Source organism: Euprymna scolopes, chromosome 29 (genome assembly GCF_053919585.1).
Source record: "Euprymna scolopes isolate OS-2025 chromosome 29, ASM5391958v1, whole genome shotgun sequence".
Taxonomy (NCBI): Eukaryota; Metazoa; Mollusca; class Cephalopoda; order Sepiida; family Sepiolidae; genus Euprymna; species Euprymna scolopes.
The window spans coordinates 31,049,621-31,068,776 of NC_136510.1; the positions used below are offsets into that span (position 1 = coordinate 31,049,621).

The following is a 19,156-nucleotide window of genomic DNA, read 5'->3' on the forward strand; positions in this document are numbered from 1 at the left end:
GTGTGTATATATATATATATGAAACAGAAAAAGATGCATAGCAAAATATTTTACATACCTTCATTCCTGATATATCAGCATTTATATGGCAAAGGACAGACTTCTCCAAAATTGGGAGATTATTTAAGTTCCAACCAGAGCTAATGTATTCCTAAAATAAATAAACCATATAAGGTTATTTTTACAGAAAAAGATGTGTATAAATCAATGTAATTTTTCACTAATTCCTGCCACAACTTGTTCACTAATCATTGGTTATTATATTTTTAACATAAGATTAATACAATAATTATGCATTCCTTCGACTGATTTACAGAGTAGGTTTATTTTAACAAATACATTTATGCCAATGACAAAAGGATTTGTGAACTACAAAGTTGGGATAGTATTTTTATTTATTTACAAATAACCAAATTATGCTTAAATTTTACCATATTTATGGGAAAAGCTATTATTTGTATATTTTTGGAATATTTTTATAAGCTTAATTATTGCTCACAACATTTCAGCAAGATTTGATTTTTTTTTTTTTTATTCCACTTATTTCGATACAAGGATATCGAACATAATCAAGATTGTATCTTTATGTAAAACTTTTACTTTGCACTGTAAAGTTATTCTTCATGAAAATTACTTTGTTAATAAAAGGTTTTGCAGAAAAACTTTTGTAATATTTATAATTTTTTTTCACTTTAAACAAATATTGGATTTTTCTTCACTATCACCAAACCAAACCAAAAGTGTCTATTCTGTGGATGTATTCGATTAGTCAGAAACTAAGAATTGTTTTGCATTCTAATAGTTTTTATCTTAAATTTTATTTACATGATAGCAGTAAAAGCTGCCATCTAGGTCATGTTGGTTAAGAACTTTATTAGCTGACACACACAAAAGAAATAACCATAATAAACTCCAGTTTTTTGGCAATATAATTGTGAAAGAAGCGTAAAATTATTATCGGTTCATTTCAATAAAATAATTTAATCATTTTTATATGAAAATATAAACATCAGATTCAGATAGCATGACATAATTGTTTTTCATATATTTAAAATCATCTTATTTGATGAGAATAACAAGTCATTCACCTCGTCTTCTGGAAAAATATCTTTATTTGACTTAGTAGGAAAGCCACTGCCCTTTTCCATAGCATGGATATCCGCACCATACTGGACAGTTACCTCTTCTTCAAGAGTATTGACCAGTCTCCAAAACTCTTTTTCTACTTGGTCAAACGATACCATCTAATTAAAAAGAAAAAGTGTTAAACATTTTTAAGTATAAAAACAAATATTCATACATATTAGTAATCAATCCCTCATACTACTGCAACAGATAAATCTCTCATGTAAACAAATAGTTGTATACATCATGGTGTGTAGCAGTGAATGAAATACATAATGAATGTATAATTACAGTCGTAGCAGTTGTGTGTAAGGGTCACCTGTTCCTCCCCCCTCTTTTTTCATAGCAGTAGTAATTATACTTTTATAGAAAAAAAGTGGGCTTTGAAATTTTAATATTTCTTTAAAAAATTTTTTATTTAGTATTAACCTTCCTCCAAAAAGAAGTAAACCATCAAAATATGTCTGCTTAATTTTGCAAATAAAACCCAAGAGATTTGATAGTTTTCACCACATACGTCCCATCAGTACCAAAGAGCAACTATCATGGTTTTCTTAAACCAAGTTGCTCATATTAGTTTACACTTTCAGGATTTCCTTATCACAATAATAATAATTACATGAACCAAACATTTGGGACAACCAAATAAAACAAAATGTTAAAGGTAAAGTTATATATGTAAACAGAGATTTCACCAGAAAGTCTACAAGTAATTCACAGAACAAGAAATTACCAAAATGCCGGAACACTGAACAAAAGACAGATTTTCAACAGACGCTGTTCATCATAGGCACTAAGTGAGAACAAAATTACTAACATTTATATGTCCCTAGTTTTTATCATGGTAGGCTATAGCTGATTTGTCAATCATGCATTTGGTTTTTAGAATAATTTTTTTGTAATTTGGAATGATTTTCCTTTCCTTACACACAATCTGCTTATGTCTGGTTTGAGATATTACACTTCTCTTTATATTGGAAAGAAAATGTAAGCCAGCCTGATTAAATCATAATTCTTCAACCTATATATTTATAATAACGTTAAAAACTTGTAACCTCACAAGTTCATATTAATCCTCCCAATAAGATTTACAATCGCATTCAAATGTTGTTGTTGCAACAGCGTTCACCATAATTAGGTTGCGACAACTTCATCCTTGACATACAATACACTTCAAATCAAGGCAGCTTATGGCAAGATAGAATAAGATTGCTAGCCAATCACAATTTCACTGTCAAGGACAGACCACCTATGAATCTAGGAATTCAGCCAAGTCCACCTTGATGGTTATTGTCCAGGTCAGTGTCTAATCAGACAGAAGTAGGGAGGATTACATTGTGCATTAGTTGTCCCTCCTGGCAATTGTTTTCAGTATTCATTTAAACTGGCTTTAAAATTATTAGCAAATCTTCATGTATTATATAATTATCATTATAAAGAGGGAAAGTTTAGCAAGTTACTCACATCGAATAGTTTGTTTTGTTTTTTTTTAAGTAAATCTTGTTCAATTTTGGGTCGGTATAATAGCATGAATAAATACATAACACTATATAAAGCCAAAAAATTTCTAAATATTTACAAAAAAAAAAAAAAGGGGGAGGGGGCAGCTATAGACAATTTGTGATGGCAAGTGTAAATATACTTACATGAACAGGCATATTAAAGTGATCAGATTTAAACTGGTCAGCCATCTCACCAAATGATTGCAGTGTATATTCCCGAGGAGATTGTTCAAAACCATAGTTGTCAATAAGAGGTTTACAAGCCTAAAATAAAAATTAAAAATTTTTTTCAACTTCCAAATAGACACACAGAGAAAATTATGTAATTAATATTTGGTTATAATTAACTAGCTGTATTTACTCTGCCTTGTGTGTAAATATAGTAAAGCAGAAACTTGAGATAAAGCAAATAGTAACACTTGAGAACGGGGAGGTATCTAAAATATTCTGATTTCATACATATTACCCCCCCCCCCTGATCAATACTAGTTGTATCACCTGTGCAACATGACTGGAAACCTGTAATAAGACTACAGCACTGACAATGCATCTATAAATATGTAGTCAGCAACTACTGAAACAAGTCGAATCGATATTATGAGATAGGCCAGCTTTTCCGATCATGATGAAATAAAAATTAATATTTATCCACTAAGTTCAAACATGATTATATGTACCTACAGTAATAAGTATAAGAAAAGCATACACCTTCCCATCAGGGGAACACATTACAACAGGATTGTTTACTTACAAACTACAACAAATTTAATATCAGATAATTGTCATAAACTGTTCTCATAAATAATTATATCTTGTTTATTCCATTCATCAGTTAAAATCCGATTATTTTCTGACAATCCATCCATCTATCGTATATACTTGTATATAAGTCGAATTTCTGGGAGATGATTTTAAGGTTTTTTTTGGGGGGGGGGGGTCGACTTATACATAGGTAATGTTTTTGGAAATGTTAAAAAGTGACTGTGTTTGCCAGCATGTAAGCACATGCGCAGTTTTTCAGTGAAAGGCTTAATAATTGGAATAGCCCTTGCAATGTTCACTCTCCAGACGTGGCTATAGGCCTAAGTTCAATATGATGTATTCAGTGATATGTTTTTTTTTTAGTAGGTTAGGAAATATAGTGCTTACGATATGTCGTTCTCTCACAAGTTCAACAAATTTTAATTTAATGAAACCATTTAATGGCACTTTACACATGTGTTCACATTATTATGGTGCATTATGGCTCATGCGATGCGTTTACGTTATCATGATATGGGACATAAATTTTGTCTAAAAACAGTAACTGCACCTGGAATCTACAGCATGTCATTGATCAGAATGTCTGATTAGCAAGATTTGCATTCGTTGCATGTAAGTGTGCAGCGGGTTGGTTCTATATATGAAAATCGAATAGACCACACTTGCGTAAATGTACGTATTATCACATTCAGATACAGAGAAACAATTATACACAGGTAATACTTAAAATGACAATTTTTGATCTTAAACTGCACATCGACTTATACACAAGATCGACTTAGACACAAGTATTAACCAGTGACTTTTGGCTTTCATAAGTGATGACCCGCTAGGAATAATAGAAAGTAGATATAATTCTCATGTGTACCTCTTTGACACACTCTGGGCATCTCCAATCTCCTTTTGGTACCTCCGGCATAGGGGGTGTAAGGCAGTAGGTATGAAAAGCATCATCACAGCCATCGCATAATAGCATGAACTCCTCCCCATCACCTTTGTCACACACCTGGCACACATAAGCATCAACCTGGAAGAGGAGACAGAAGTCAACTAATAATTGGCCTGAAGAGAAATATTCAGTTAAATGTGCTTTAAAAAATTGATATTGAAAAAATGATTTGGCTATTAGAAAGAATAAAAACATAAAAAATTGCAATTTATTCATTTTTTGCACAATAACTCCCCATGTGCAAAAAAATAAAACAGGATATCTGTATATTTATAAAGTGGTATAATTTCTTGCTCCAACAACAACATAATGGTTTCAAGTTCACACAATAAAAGATCAATATCTTCCGACTATACTGATCGTGTATTCAATTGATCAATTAGCAATTTATTGCTACTGCTTTTGATAGTAACAATTTTTCAATTGTCAATCTCGTTTCACAACAAAAATCATTGTACAGACATTCTCAGGTGTTACCCATTGTTTCTACAGAAAAGAAAAAAGAGGCCTTTCGAGGAAAAAAAAAAAAAAAAAAAAAAAAAACGCTTGCACACTGCAAAAATCTTAAAACAAACTCCAGACAAATGTAAAAATTGGTGGCTTTGGCCGATTTTCAAACTTTCTGAAAAGTTAATCATGATAAATAAAAATTGATATGATGCTGTCATTCCCAAATGAATCTACATCTAATAAACCACTTACTTTAAAATTTAATGGTACTCCCGTTTTAGCATCATCATAGTTTGACTGAAAAATAAAATAAGAGGTAAAATAACAATTTTTGATGAAAAGGTAAAGACTGTCGAGATAAATGGCTTACTCATGTTTTACAGCTAAAAAAAGACTGTAAAAATGAGAAAAAAAAGTTTGAAGATATTTTAAATAATTTTTTTTTTCTCCAATCTCAAAAACTCCAACACTGCACAATGAATCCAAGTTAAATAAAGTTTCAAGTCGTTTTATGTCAGTAGAGTGAATAAAAATGTAAAATATAAAACGTGGGTGAGTATTTTTTAAAAATTTATTTAAAACTAAGAATGAATTATGGATGAGACTAGTTTATGCATATTTATTTTTTCCATATAGATCTTATAGTTTTATAAAAAAAAAAACTAAAAAAAAAAAAAAAACATTAAAACTATTAACATGAGTAATGCTTTTAAAAATAGAAAATCAATTTTCTTTGATTATTTTTTATTTAACCAATGGCATAAATTGAATACTAAAAAAAAAAAAAAAAAAAAAAAAAAAAAAAAAAAAAACTGTCCTTTTAACTCCGGTATTTCTTTATTAAAATAACTTAAAAAATTAATAACTTCTAAGTGTATGAGCTCTTTATGTATCATGTATTGTTTGTATAAGAAGAATATAAAAAAAAACATTAGCAAAAACTAAAATAGTTTAGGTTGATTCCTAATCAATTTCAAGCAGTCAATAACATGGAGTTGCTTAAGATATTCATTTGTAATCATTTTGGATATAATAATACAGCTTTCAGTATTGTGTATATATGTATATAAAAATTTGATTTCAATATAAAAAATATTTACAAAAATATGCAAAAAAGTGTAAGAAAAAAAAAAAAATTCAAATGTTAAGTCAAAACTAAGTCAGAATTGAAAAGTCCTTAACAGTGATCTGCTTTGACAACAGTCCACCATACATGGTTTGGAAGTAGGATTGTAGAGAGTAAAGCCTCAAGCATGATAATGTATTTATAGTGATGGAGAGAACAATGGATCTAATAGTCGATTTCTCCTCAATAGCAAAGTCATCGATGAGAATCTCAGAAAAAAAGGGACATGCCTACAATTGTCAGTCATGAGCTGAATCTTAACAGGATTAAATGAAAAACCATTTTGTACTTCAATCCACAACTGAACCCACATAAACTTCTAGATGAGCTGCATATTTCAATTGAAGTTAGTAATAGATGAAATTACAATAGTACAATTAAAAGAAGTTATAGTATAGTATAGTTTAGGCTTCAGACAGATACCTAAATATCACCATTATATAACTATAAATTTATTGTAATTCTATGGCCCTCCACTTTTTTTTTTTTTTTTGCAAGTGGCCCCCACAGGTAATGTCTTCAAGGTCACTGTTTCCAGTGTATTTGGGATTTTGTCTTTTTAGAGAGAAAATTCCTGCACACAAGATAGCACTTATTTCCTCTTCACCTACACGAACAATCTAAAAAGTTACAAATAACTGCAATAAAATCAAACAAAAGATGATTAGTTTGTTCTATTATAAATCAAAATCTTTTGAGTTATTTAATGATAAAAAACACTTATAAAAAATGATTATGTAGGATTTCTTGAACATGTGTTTAAAAAACAAAAAAGAATGGTTCTTATTTAAAATTCAACTCTATTAAAAGAGAAATAGAACTATCTTCATGATGTATATACCCATCACAGAACAAAAATGTCATAATCCAAAAATAAAATCGATCAAGTTTTTTTGTTTTTTTTTTAAATTAAGAAAATCAAAATTTACGATTTCTAACAATCCATAAGTTTAGATTATTTTAAATACAAAGAAAATCTGTAGTCAAATGGAGTTGTTGCCCTTGAATTTTTACACATTCTAAAGATAATGGCAGTCTTGCTCATCATAAAATTTGATTTTCTTAGTTGAAAAAAAAAAAAAAAAAATAAAATAAAATTACTTGATCAATTTATGTGATTTTTGGAAAGTGACATCTTTGTTCTGTGACAGTTACATACATCATAAAGATTTGTCTGTATTTTTGTTTTAAGTTGAATTCTAAATAAGAACAAAAAATGTAAATGACTGTACTCACATTTGTATGTTCTTCTTTGGGCCGTACCTTTCCTTCTTTTTTGATATTTTTTACATCCACTTTTTCATCTGAAATGGTAATACATTAAACATCACGTGATAAATAAACAAACTTATTTCTCATTTTATCACATAATTCTGGCAACCGCAAAAAAAAAAAAAAAAAAAAAAAAAAAAAGTCTTTTGGAAAGATTGTCAAAAGATTTTCAATACTGATTTGAAGAAAAAGGAGAAAAAATATTTTCTCATAAAATAAAAAGGAAAATCTCAAATCTGAGATAGAATCGAATTTTAAATTATTTACAATGTAAAAAGAAAAAAAATGTCATCTCATTCCAATTGTGTTAATCCTGGTTCAGAAATGGTATACATTTTAGAAGATGCAGGTCACAGGAGGACATTTTATCATAAATAAAAATTCTTTATACAAAAAAAAAAAAAAAATAAATAAATAAATAAAGACAATATCTTAAAAAGATAAGTTTGATATTATCAATAAAATTAAAAGATGAAAAGATTTGCACGAATGATGTGAAGTCTTATAGAGAGATACATCTAACAACGCTTTTTCAAACTTAAATATGACTGACAAAAGAAAATGTTATTTCTAGCCGAAGTATGATTGATCCTAAATAGACAGGCAGAGTCAGGGTGACAATTTCATCAAAGAATTATTAGTGGTTGGCCAGAATTCACCCAATATTAAGAAACAAAGACGCAGAAAAACCTTTGATGTATGTACCATGACAGTACAAAAAGATCATATTTCAAGAATTTTGAAGTAAATTGATCAAGTAGTTTTATTTCTACAAATAAATCATTTTGAAATGATTTTAAGTGATTAATGGGAAATCATAAGAATTACAAGGATGATTTCGCAAGTTTGAATTATTGTGGACTTCTCTGCATTTATTTCTCCAAGATGGCGATGCAGGATAGTCTCTTTTTGCCTAGTCATAAAATTTCATTTTCTCAATTAAACCGAATTGATTATTTTACATGATTTTCAAATACGATAATAGAGGACTATTATTCATTTTGTTGTAATACATACGGTGTTGCTTGCTATGCGTATCTTCACTACATGTGAATAACACGGTCTTGTATTTCTTCTATTTAGGTCATTGCGACACACCAAAAAGTAAACTGTACTCATCTATGACGAAGGATATCCAGAAACATCGAAGATGCACAAATCAGCTGCACACCCCCAGATTGTGAAGCTACCTTTGACGGAAACTCGAAATCCTCATCCACCTGATTGACATCCATACCAGCATGGCCCACCCTCTACCTGTACCTACCGTAGCTACAGCAGCACCAGCTGAGGCAGAAAAAAAAATCAATCAACCCACAGTATCAGTTGCAAGTTCAAGTGAGGACTTTGCCTACTTTGAACAGATGGAATGAAATCAGCCTGCCACTTACAGGGCACAGACGTAGTCTTTCAAGTCCTTGAGTGCTGTGACAACCCCTTGAGAAAAGACCTCACAAGAGCGTTTGGGTCCCTTGCACACTCCGATGAGACAACCGTCCTGCAAAAGATAAGGACTCTCGCTGTACAACAAGAGGGTGTCATGGTAGCAAGAGTTCAGCTACAAAACATGAAGCAAGACAGATGAACCAGTTCATGCATTTGCCGCGAGATTAAGGGCAGACTGGTGTGTGTCAGTACCTGGTAGGCTGTACAACTTGCAGAAATGAAATTAGCTACAGTGACAACATAATCTATGATTCTCTCATCTGGGGTATCTACGACGATGACATCCAACTAGACATACTGAGGCAACCCCAGCTAGCAGAGCAATCACTTGAGAAGGATAAAGAAAGTGGGAAACACTCCGCTGACCGCCTCCACATAAACAGCAATGAGCCTATCACCTCCACTGCCGTCACCAGCTGATACACGAGACCGGACCTCCATTGAAGGCGAGGCTTTGGCGAGAGTAGAGATTTTAGACAAAGCTAGACATTTCATTATTGGGTTCCCAGATCTCATCATAGCTATAGACAATAAATTACTGCTCAAAGTCTTTGGTAACAGGCACTTGGACAACATACCCAAACCACACCTTCATAGCTTGAAAAAAAAAAAAAAAAAAAAAAAAAAAAAAAAATCTACAGTATCGCTTCCAGGTTGCTCACATTCCAGGCACCAGACATTCTACCAGTGACGCTGTCACGCCACCAAGTCAGTATGGCTCAACATTTACCACTGCCCAATGACTCAGTAGCAGCTCTGTACACCACTCTGTTGCCTCAGTCTATCCTTGAGTTCATCCGCTATGCAGAGCAACTAACAACCCATGACTTCAACAATGGTACCTTCTTTGAATCAATATCATTGGATGACATCCATACTGCTACTGCCAGTGACCCATCCATGATGCTGCTCCTCGACACGGTGGAGAATGGTTTCCCAGCTGATGTCCAACTATTCTACCAGTACCGTGATCATTTGAGCAGCTTCAACAATGTGATACTATACCACGACCGCATAGTCATCTCCAAATCCTTCCAGCTCAGAGTCTTGGAGTCTCTCCACTCAGCCCACCAAGGTGTTACCCAAATGTGTTCAAGGGCCGAATCATCCTTCTTCTGACCAGGCATAAAACCTATTTGCAACATACGAGAAATGTGCTCAGAGTGCAATCATATGGCCCCTTCCCAACCATGCATGCCACCGACTCCACCGATCCAGCCAATCTACCCCTTCCAAGGTATAGTTGCTGACTACTTCAAATACCACAGCCATCATTATCTCGTCAGTGTGAACTGCTACAACAACTGACCAATTGTGGAGAAAATGTCTGATGAGACAGACGGACTAATTAGGACATTGCGCAGAACATTTGTCACCTATGAGATAGCAGAGGAGCTCTCTTCTAACAACGGCCCTGAATTCACCGCCTCCAAAACTAAGTGTTTACCAAATGCTGGGAGAGTACACCACAGACATTCATCAGTAGCATTCCTCCACAGTAATTCAAGAGCTGAGATTGGCGTTAAAACTATGAAATAAATATTAGTGAACAACACAAATGCATCGGGATCATTAATCACCAACACCTTCCAAAGAGCCAGGCTTCAATATCACAACACATCAGATCAGGATACTGCCCAACATAAACCTACACCAGATCCACAAGGCAAACCAATTTCAGCTGGCTTGTCCCCACAGCACGTGACAATCTACTCAACCACATAATGAGAGTTATCTTCCCCCTGACTCTCCATTGACATCACGGATATCCCCACAGAACAGGGCACTACTTCAGAGAAGGGAACTCCAAGAAACTCCCTCTGTCTTTGGCTTTGTTACTCGCCAAGAACTTCAACCCTTGCGTCCTTGACCGCGTGACCCGATCATATGACCTTTCAAGAAAAACTGTCTGTTGCACTATGTTTCCATATTGAAAAGTGATTAGTTTATCAAAGCCTGTAACTTCAGTTATTTTTTAGGTACATTCAGGTGTAGGTTCACATGTGTGACAGCTGTGATAATCTCTCACACACTGAACAGTGACTGTAAAATTGTACCAGTAATTTCTGTCTATTTTCAGTCTCCACTACCATTTTTTCTGCTCTATCCAATAACTGCAGTACCAAAGACGGAGGCGGGGTAGAGGACTACTATTCATTTTGTTGTAATACATGCGGTGTTGCTTGCTATGTGTATCTTCACTACGTGTGAATAACAGTCTTGTATTTTTTGTTATTCAGATATCTAATAAACCCTTGGTTATTGCGACATGCCAAAACAAACTGTAATTATCTAGATAATTTTGTGTCATCACGGGTACATATATTACAAATTTGTTTATTTTTGTCTTTTTAATATGGGTGGAATTCTGGATAAGAATCAAATAGTTTCCTTTGAATATAAGAAAGACTGAAAAACACAGGATTTGTTATCAACATTTTCAAAAAATTATTACCTCCAACTAAATTTTTTTTTTCTTTTTTTTTTTAAATCAGTTTAATTCCTTAATTTTTTTTTTTTTGATTTTGAAATATTTAGCTTTCAGATATGAAAACTTTTATTACACATGTGATGTTGAATGGAGAGGTGTAAATGGACAAATAACAGATTATCAAAATGACTTTAAAAAGATATAACTTAAATTTGTCCTTGGTTTCAATTATAATAATTTTTAAACTGATTGTTAATTTAGTTTTTAATGTAGTTTATTATTTTTTAGTAAGGATGAATCTGAAAGTGACTAAAAATAAAAAAATTACAAGATACACCTAAATCATACATATTCATACATCATTAGATTTTCTCTGAAACTGAACTGGTTATTGAAAAATACTTTTAGACCAAATTATTATATTAGAATGTAAGAAAAAAAAAGATTTCATTCTTATTGGTAATCGTTCTTTAAAACACTGAAACTTAGTCAGCCATTGCTGACTTTTACTTCACTTGTTTTTGCTTTCTATTATATTGAACCAATATAAAAATAGTGAAAGGGGTGAGACAAGGGGTATTAAAAAAATTAGTATAACTGTGATTGTACATAGAAAAAAGTTTTAAAAGGATGTTAAACTTAACTCTTATCAATACTCATGCTAAAAATGTAATCTCTTTCCTATGCTCACACAACTTGCGCACAAATTATAAGATTATTTTTCGTCATTAACAATATCAAATGAGGCACACTAGCGTTAAAAATCAGCAAACAGCTGTTACATTTTCAATAACGAGAGAACTTTCGTTCAATATTACAAGGGGAGATGAATTTAAACATTTGCTCTAATTTCTTTTTCATGAGAAAATATTTAGCTAACCAATGCGAAATATTAAAATTTCCACATCAAATAAACTATATTTTTATAATATTCATCTTAATCTTATAAGGTTAATCTTAGCATTACAAGTTGATTTTTTCTTTTTAGATAATTGTTATTTTATCAACTTGCATGAAAAGAGCTATGTAAAAGATGCTTAAAACCGTTTGAATTATGCAAATACCATCAGTAGTTCAAAAGTTATGAGAATTTTAAGTGCCAAAATTTAGGCTTTTCCGTGGACATTTTTCTTTAAAAAAAGAGGGCTAAATAACAGACCTCAACATTTCAAGAGATTCGGTAATTTCGCCACCATTTATTTATTTTTCAAGCTATTCTCATGAAACTTTGCACTCTTATGTAAAGTTGTATGCTCTTTCTTATTATGTAGTCAAATCTGATGTATTTCTTTACCCTAAGTCATGAATTATAAATTCAGACATACAAATTTCAATTTTTTTTTAAACTGGCGCATAGTATCATACAGTGGGTGTCTATTCATGAACAAAACTAAGTATTATAGCGGTATTTAAATATAGCTTTATTGAGAGCAGGCATTTTCCGGCCTCCTCACCAAAGGAGAGCTTAATCTGGGTGTAGCCATTGAATGCCTAAAGAGCATTCATGGCCGGTATTTACTACTCCTTTCAAAGAAAAAAAAAATGATTAGATATGAATTAATCTCAGAAATAAATCAAAGAAAATTTTTCATATAGATTTTGGATTTCTGTAAAAGATGGAAATTCCCATTGTCGACCAGAACTTATGAATTTTGGGACCAGTCCAATTTTCAATTTTGTAAATCCTCTCTATCTGGCCCAAAATATACCCTTATTTTCTGAGATGCAACCATAAATCGTACTCTACGTGAATCCTTGATGTAGCTTTCACAGTACCAGGAATCCTGATAAGCAACTATATATTCACCAGTTGATGGTAATTTTTGTCATTTCTATTCTGTTGTTTTACTGAAAATTAAACTATGTAAACAAAGAAATAAAACAGTAATTTTTTTACCTTGTTTCCACCTTAACATTTAAAATGATTACATTTTTGAGGTTTTAGGGTATGCTGAAAACAAATATAGCATTTAAATTTTCCGCAAATAAGTAGTTTTTCAGATATTAAGCAATGTCATTTCTTATGTTATCGCTGGTGGCTATCTTGGTGTGAGCAAGCGCACAAACCTAACCCCCGAGAAACTATGCGCAAACACACTTACCAAGGTGGCCACCAGCAATAACATAAGAAATGACATTGTTTAATATCCGGAAAGCTACTTATTTGCGGAAATTTAAATGCGATATTCGTTTTCAGCATACCCAAAAACCTCTAAAGATAGTCATTTTAAAGAAAAATGTTAAGGTGGAAACAAGGTAAAAATTTACAAAATGTATCACAATGAAATTCTTTATCGAACCGCCTAATTACTATTATTATTTAGATATCTTCAGTTAAAAAAAAAAAAAATGGGTTTGTTTTACAGATTCGAAAAAATGGTCTTGACAATGAGTTAAAAAATAAATTCAAGTTTCACAATATATTTTATTAAATTGTTAGGTGAAAGTACAGAATAGTTAACACCCTTCCTTTCCCATGTTAAGAACGGGTTTCTAAATGTTATTTCAGCATGGTAGCATAAGTATACAAGTACCTTCTATTTATTATATATTTGGGTTTTTTTTGTTTGTTTTTTTTTACCACTAAAAACAAACACATTAGTACATTTTGTTGTTTTAACGCTTTTAGTACATGTGTACTACAAGTGTTAAAAACAAAATAGTATTGTTTGGAAATCATATTTGAAAATAACTTTTTTAAATCGACAAACCCAGAATAAAAAATGAAACCTTTTTCTGCTTTCATTTTGCAAGCAGAAAAAACAGTTTTCTATTTTAAGAGAATACAAATTTGTTAATACACTGACAGTGATGGTTGACGCATAGCTAACCATCGCTGTCATTGTTTCCCTTTAAGCGATTTGAATTTCTATGAAAGATAAAACTTAAAAAATTTCCGCACAATTAATAATTATCAAATATTTACATATTATACATGAAAATAATTCTGAAACTATTATCTATATGAAAATGGATGACATATACCTATTTATCTAATAAATATTCTTTGTCAACTTTGCTCTGTCGTAACTTTGCTTTTTATGGCCGTAAAAAGCAAGATCAAACTCCAATAGAGATGAACTTCTTTGTTTATATAGCCTGTAAAATTTCAGCCATATCCAATCAAATTTAACCCCACGCATACATATCCAAACGTAACGTATGAAATGTAAACATTGAAAAAAAAAACTGTTTCCTTTTTTGCTGTAGTAATTTTTTTTACCATTTTTTCATTTTTAACTTTGAGCATAAAAACATTGAACGCATAAAAGAAAAATAAATTAACATCATTGGAATGCTTATTTTATTCTCTTTCCATCAATATAATTCTTTTAAAAATTGACCAACAAATAAAAGATACGACTTGTTGAACACATTAGGTATGTAATATTGCCGATGTCCACGAAAATACAGCATTTGTATTTATGTTGGGTTATAACCAGAAACTACCAATGATACCTTTACAATTGATATATATTCAGGAGTCAATAAACCATGAGCTAGTATGATAAAAAGAAAGTAATATTGTCTGGAGTAATCAGGGATCAAATTAGTACATGTAGCAGGGGGGAGGTCTCACTGGTAGGTGTTTTCATTTTCACAAGAAAGACAACACTCATCATTATATTGGACTTGAAGAGGACCATGTAGTCAACTGAAAAGCAGGCTAATGAAACAGAGTTGGGCAGTTCTAGGAAAGAAACTTTGTTCATGGAACTTGTGTTTAGATTTAAGCACAGATAGAAAGTGGGGGGGGGGAAATTGTTAATAGTGGTTGTAACTCTGTCCATACATAGCCTTGAGCCCCTGGAGGGGTATAGGCCATCCACAACTTTGTAGATGCTTAGGTAGTGAGGAGTTCTTTTTCAGGGTGAGGGTGTTGGCTCCACACCCAACCTTCCTAGTGCCTAACCTTCCCAAATGGTCACCAACCTGATACTGGCCAGGCTCAATGTTGGTTAACTTTGGTGATCTGGCAAGAACCAGTATCATCGCGATTGTGCCATACATGGTTGTAACTAGACGAGTGCTTTTTGTGATTGTTTAGCAGAGGAGGACCATAGATTAAAACAACTCAGGGGAGCACCTACCATGAAAATAATGATAGAGCAGAGTCAGACTCACGTCTGTGGGAAAAAGGTTCCAGGGAGGAGAAAATGAGATCAGAGCGCTGGTGGCGAAAAGATAGAAGCTTGGTGCAATGGGGCTAAAGGTGGCTGGTTAATTTTAACATACACAAAAACCATGTGCTCATGGTCGGAGGAAAGAGATTTTGGTCTTATGAAATAGATCTTTATGCTAAACCCTATCTTTGCTATGTCAAGAGTTATTGCTCTAGAGAGGAAACCCTTGTCAATAGTTTCATTGATCCTCTGTGAAATTTCAGTCAGTACATGAGCTATACATCTAGCCAGATGGAAACCATATTGCTTGTCACTGAATAGGTTATTTTTGCAAAGGTAGTTGACAATTTCTATTTAACATGTATTTAATCAACTTACTCATGACACACAGAATACTAATTTGTCAGAGATTCAGAAGACTGATCTCCAGTATTTTTAAATACTAGGCAAAGTAACAAGGTTTTCCAAGGTGTTGGTAAGCATTTCTCTTTTAGGCATTAATTGAACAGCTTTGCAAGAATGGGTGTTAGCTTCAGTTGCAGCTTCTCGAACAGTATAACTGAAATATTGTCAGAACTAGTTGCTTTACTGAACTCAAGGTTTTTAATAAGTGTAGCAAAATCGCTCAGATTACTTCTGGTCTTGGAAGGAAATCTAAGAGATAGGTGGCCCTAATCACATAGGGTTGAGTTTGATGCAGAATTTTTGGCTTTGTCAGATGCTGACGAAATCACCTCAGGCCTGTTGATTGTCAGGACAGAGGACGCACATCTATTGAAGACCCTGTACATTATTTGCCAAAACTCATGGGAACCAAGCCTCTGTTCTTGTACTTTGGATTTAATCGATTAAGCATATAACTAGCATTTTTATGATCCTTTTGCAGTTATTGCTGGCAGTCCTAAAGGTGACTTAGTTTTAAGACATCGATTATGTTTAAAGTAATTAGTGGTTTCTATATGGCGGCAGAACATTCAAGGATGTACGAAGGCTAGCCATTTGGTTTCTGTTGGAATTTCTTGGCGGGTATATAGTTGTTTATGCCAATGATTAACCAACTAGTAAAGTTAGATCCTATAGCGGATGCTTTCCTTTTAAATATGAAACATAGATGTAGTTCTGATGTGACTCTTCAAAAGCTGTCCTAGTTGGCCAACGAGTAACGATACACTGTTTGATGAAGATGCATATTTGGAATTTTGTCATACTTTGTTTTTATTTTTGAGATGACCGAGTGATCAAAAGATCCTAGCAGAGACAGAATTTAGGATGAACACTAAGCGCATGTTGTTAGAAAAACATCAAATTGTCCATCAGCATTGGGTACCAGAGTGGATTTATTAGCAATCTGTATTAAGTCATAAGCAAGGGAGAAATCATGACAAAACCTTCCTCTGTCATTGGATTTGTTTGAGTGGACATTGTGAACATTGAAATGTCCACATACATGAAAGTTGGCTGAAGGGTGAGCAGACAAGGTAGGATCAATTTGCTTAGCACTAAGATAGCTACTCCATCATTATAGCGATTGTAGAGGGCAAATATAAATGCTGAATGAGTGAATTAGTGCTATTCTAAAGCATATGTAGAAATTTTGGAGTTTTCTTTGGAGATGTCCCTACCACAGGGGAAATTATCCTTAATGTAGGCACATATTCCATGTCAATGATTAGATTAGCTTTTGATGGAGAAGTCTAAGGAAGCAGTTGGGTTAATGCGTTTCAAACAAAAACAGGTCAGTTTTAGTCTCCTATAATTGGATTTCTATCCCTGGAAGGTTGGAACATAGTTCTCTGATCTGATGTTAAAGGGTTTTTTTTCTTGGTTTATTTGATAGAATTTTTCATGGTTAGGTTGGGAGTTTGTGGAAGAAGTTGACAGAGTGGAAACAAAAAAGAGAATAGGGACAAAAAAATAAGTGAAGAGGGAAAACTTTTGTAGACCAACGATGATGAAAAGACTGTAGCAGTTCCCACTAATGACATTGATTTTTTTCAATTTTCACCCCTTTTTGACTATTTTAACCGGCTAAAGATCCATAAAAGAATGGTCCATAAAAAATCCAATTATCTGAGGCCCCTAGCACCGCTCTGTGACTCAGAAGAGAGAGAGTTTGAAAATATGAAGACAGACATAGTGCCTTTTATATATTAGATTTAGTTAACTAGCTATTGCTGATGCAAAGCTGATGACTGAGTATCCAGTGTTTTCTTCCCCCTTTGTCAGAAATATCACTCGTTGAGGATGAGAACAGAGACAAAACAAGGGAAACAAGAGTTTCAGGGTTGCTGAAAATGCACCCACAATGCCTTTTCTACTCTCCTTAAAAATTAAAAAAATTTATCCTTGTTATTATAGCCTAGCAAGATTTAAACAGGAAGTTTAGTCAGACAAGGAGGAAAAACAAATAAATAAACAAATAAATAATTGATAATTAAGTAAAATAGATCATAATATCAAAGCAAGCGAAAGAAAAAAGTGCGAGAGATGGATATTAGTATTTCTACTGTAAAAGTAATAGTGGATTTTTAATTAAGGCTTTTTGGGGAGATTTAGCTTGTGAGAACACCATTTCTGTCGCATGAATTCCTTAAATGGTTGGTCACTACACTGGATTAAAAAATAATTAAAACTAGGTTAGTCAGTCAGTCAGTCAACTGCTTTCTATTATTATCTCACTAGCTATCCTGTAGAAGGACGAAAGAGGATATTCAATGTGTGTAAGTATTAAAATTATGTTGAGGTGAAAAATTCAAAGTGATCACAATTTTAGATTAGCTGGCCCAGATTTGGGAAAAGTATGCCTTAGTTAAAAATAACGAAAGTATTTCCTTTGAATGTATTGAAATTTGAAAAATATAATGGCTGAGAGACCAATCAAAATGTAGATTTAAAAAAAGAAAAAAAAAAAATCATTTAAATTCAAATTTTCAACCTATATAACAGTCATCAGCAAAAAAATTTTTTTCCCATGGTATATTGTCATAGTCGTAGTCTTCTGTTATTTGTTCAAATTTGATTCCAGTGGTTCAGTGTGCACGGTTTTTTTTTTTTTTTTACACAGTGGTCACCACTTATCAAGGCCCAGAAGCCACTCACGGAAAAGGGTTATTGCAAGTACATTACGTTAGTATGGAGATTTGATGAAGTGTTTACTTAAGGGGACGGTTCATTAGGAATTTGTTAACGTTGGACTTGAAGCCATCCAAGTTGTAGTCAGGTGGGAAGCAGGCAGACGGAACAGAGTTCCACAGGCGTGCACTTCTAAGAAAGAAGCTTTGTTCATGGAATCCACGTTTTGATTTAGGCACAGATAAAGAGTGGGGGAAATTTTTCACAGTGGATTCAGCTAGACGGGTGTTTTTCGTGAAAGATTGGCGAGGGGGGGACCAGAGATTGGAGTTCAGACGAGCACCTGCCATGGAAATAACGATAAAACAAGGATAGGCTTGCAACGTCTCTTCTGTGGGAGAGAGGTTGTAGGGTAGAGAAAAGGGCATCCCCCACTAAGCCCCGAAGTCTATTTTGTACTCTGTCAAGGCAGGATAGGCTGTTTTTAGCAGCTCCTGCCCAGATATGGCAGCAGTATTCCATCCTTGGACGTGTGTTAATGTCAATTGTTTCTTTTGTTCAGTGAAATTTGTTTAGAGATGATACGGCTTTAATTTACATTCAATTGTGTGAAAGATCTGCAAACTTATAACACAAGCAGGGAGGTCTGATATTGCCTAGGAATGAAGGAGGATCAAGGAATGTTTCACACCATACTTTTGTCATCAAAATTAGTGAAATTGCCCATTTTGCAATCAAGTCAATTAATTGCCTATTCTAGTTGAGGACTCACTTAGCTTTGCAGTGACAGTCCATAATACATTGTAGTCTACATCACATTGTAGAGAAACTACTGTGGATTTTATGAAATTATTTTTACATAATGGTTTCAATTAAACTTTAAAATTCAAAAGTCAA

At 33.1% G+C, this 19,156-nt stretch overlaps 1 protein-coding gene across 5 annotated transcripts in view; it reads right to left on the bottom strand.

Annotated features, from left to right (window-relative positions):
• Nucleotides 1–19,156, bottom strand: part of LOC145252570 (lysine-specific demethylase 5A-like) — a 123,297-nt gene that overhangs the window by 65,079 nt on the left and 39,062 nt on the right. For all 5 annotated transcript variants that reach the window (XM_080112189.1, XM_080112192.1, XM_080112188.1 and 2 more), the window contains 6 exons: nt 7,151–7,218; nt 5,041–5,085; nt 4,258–4,416; nt 2,772–2,891; nt 1,089–1,244; nt 59–151 (listed from right to left, as the gene is read on the bottom strand). In XM_080112189.1, coding sequence (XP_079968315.1) covers nt 59–151; nt 1,089–1,244; nt 2,772–2,891; nt 4,258–4,416; nt 5,041–5,085; nt 7,151–7,218 — 641 coding nt within the window. The remainder of the gene's footprint in view (nt 1–58; nt 152–1,088; nt 1,245–2,771; nt 2,892–4,257; nt 4,417–5,040; nt 5,086–7,150; nt 7,219–19,156) is intronic.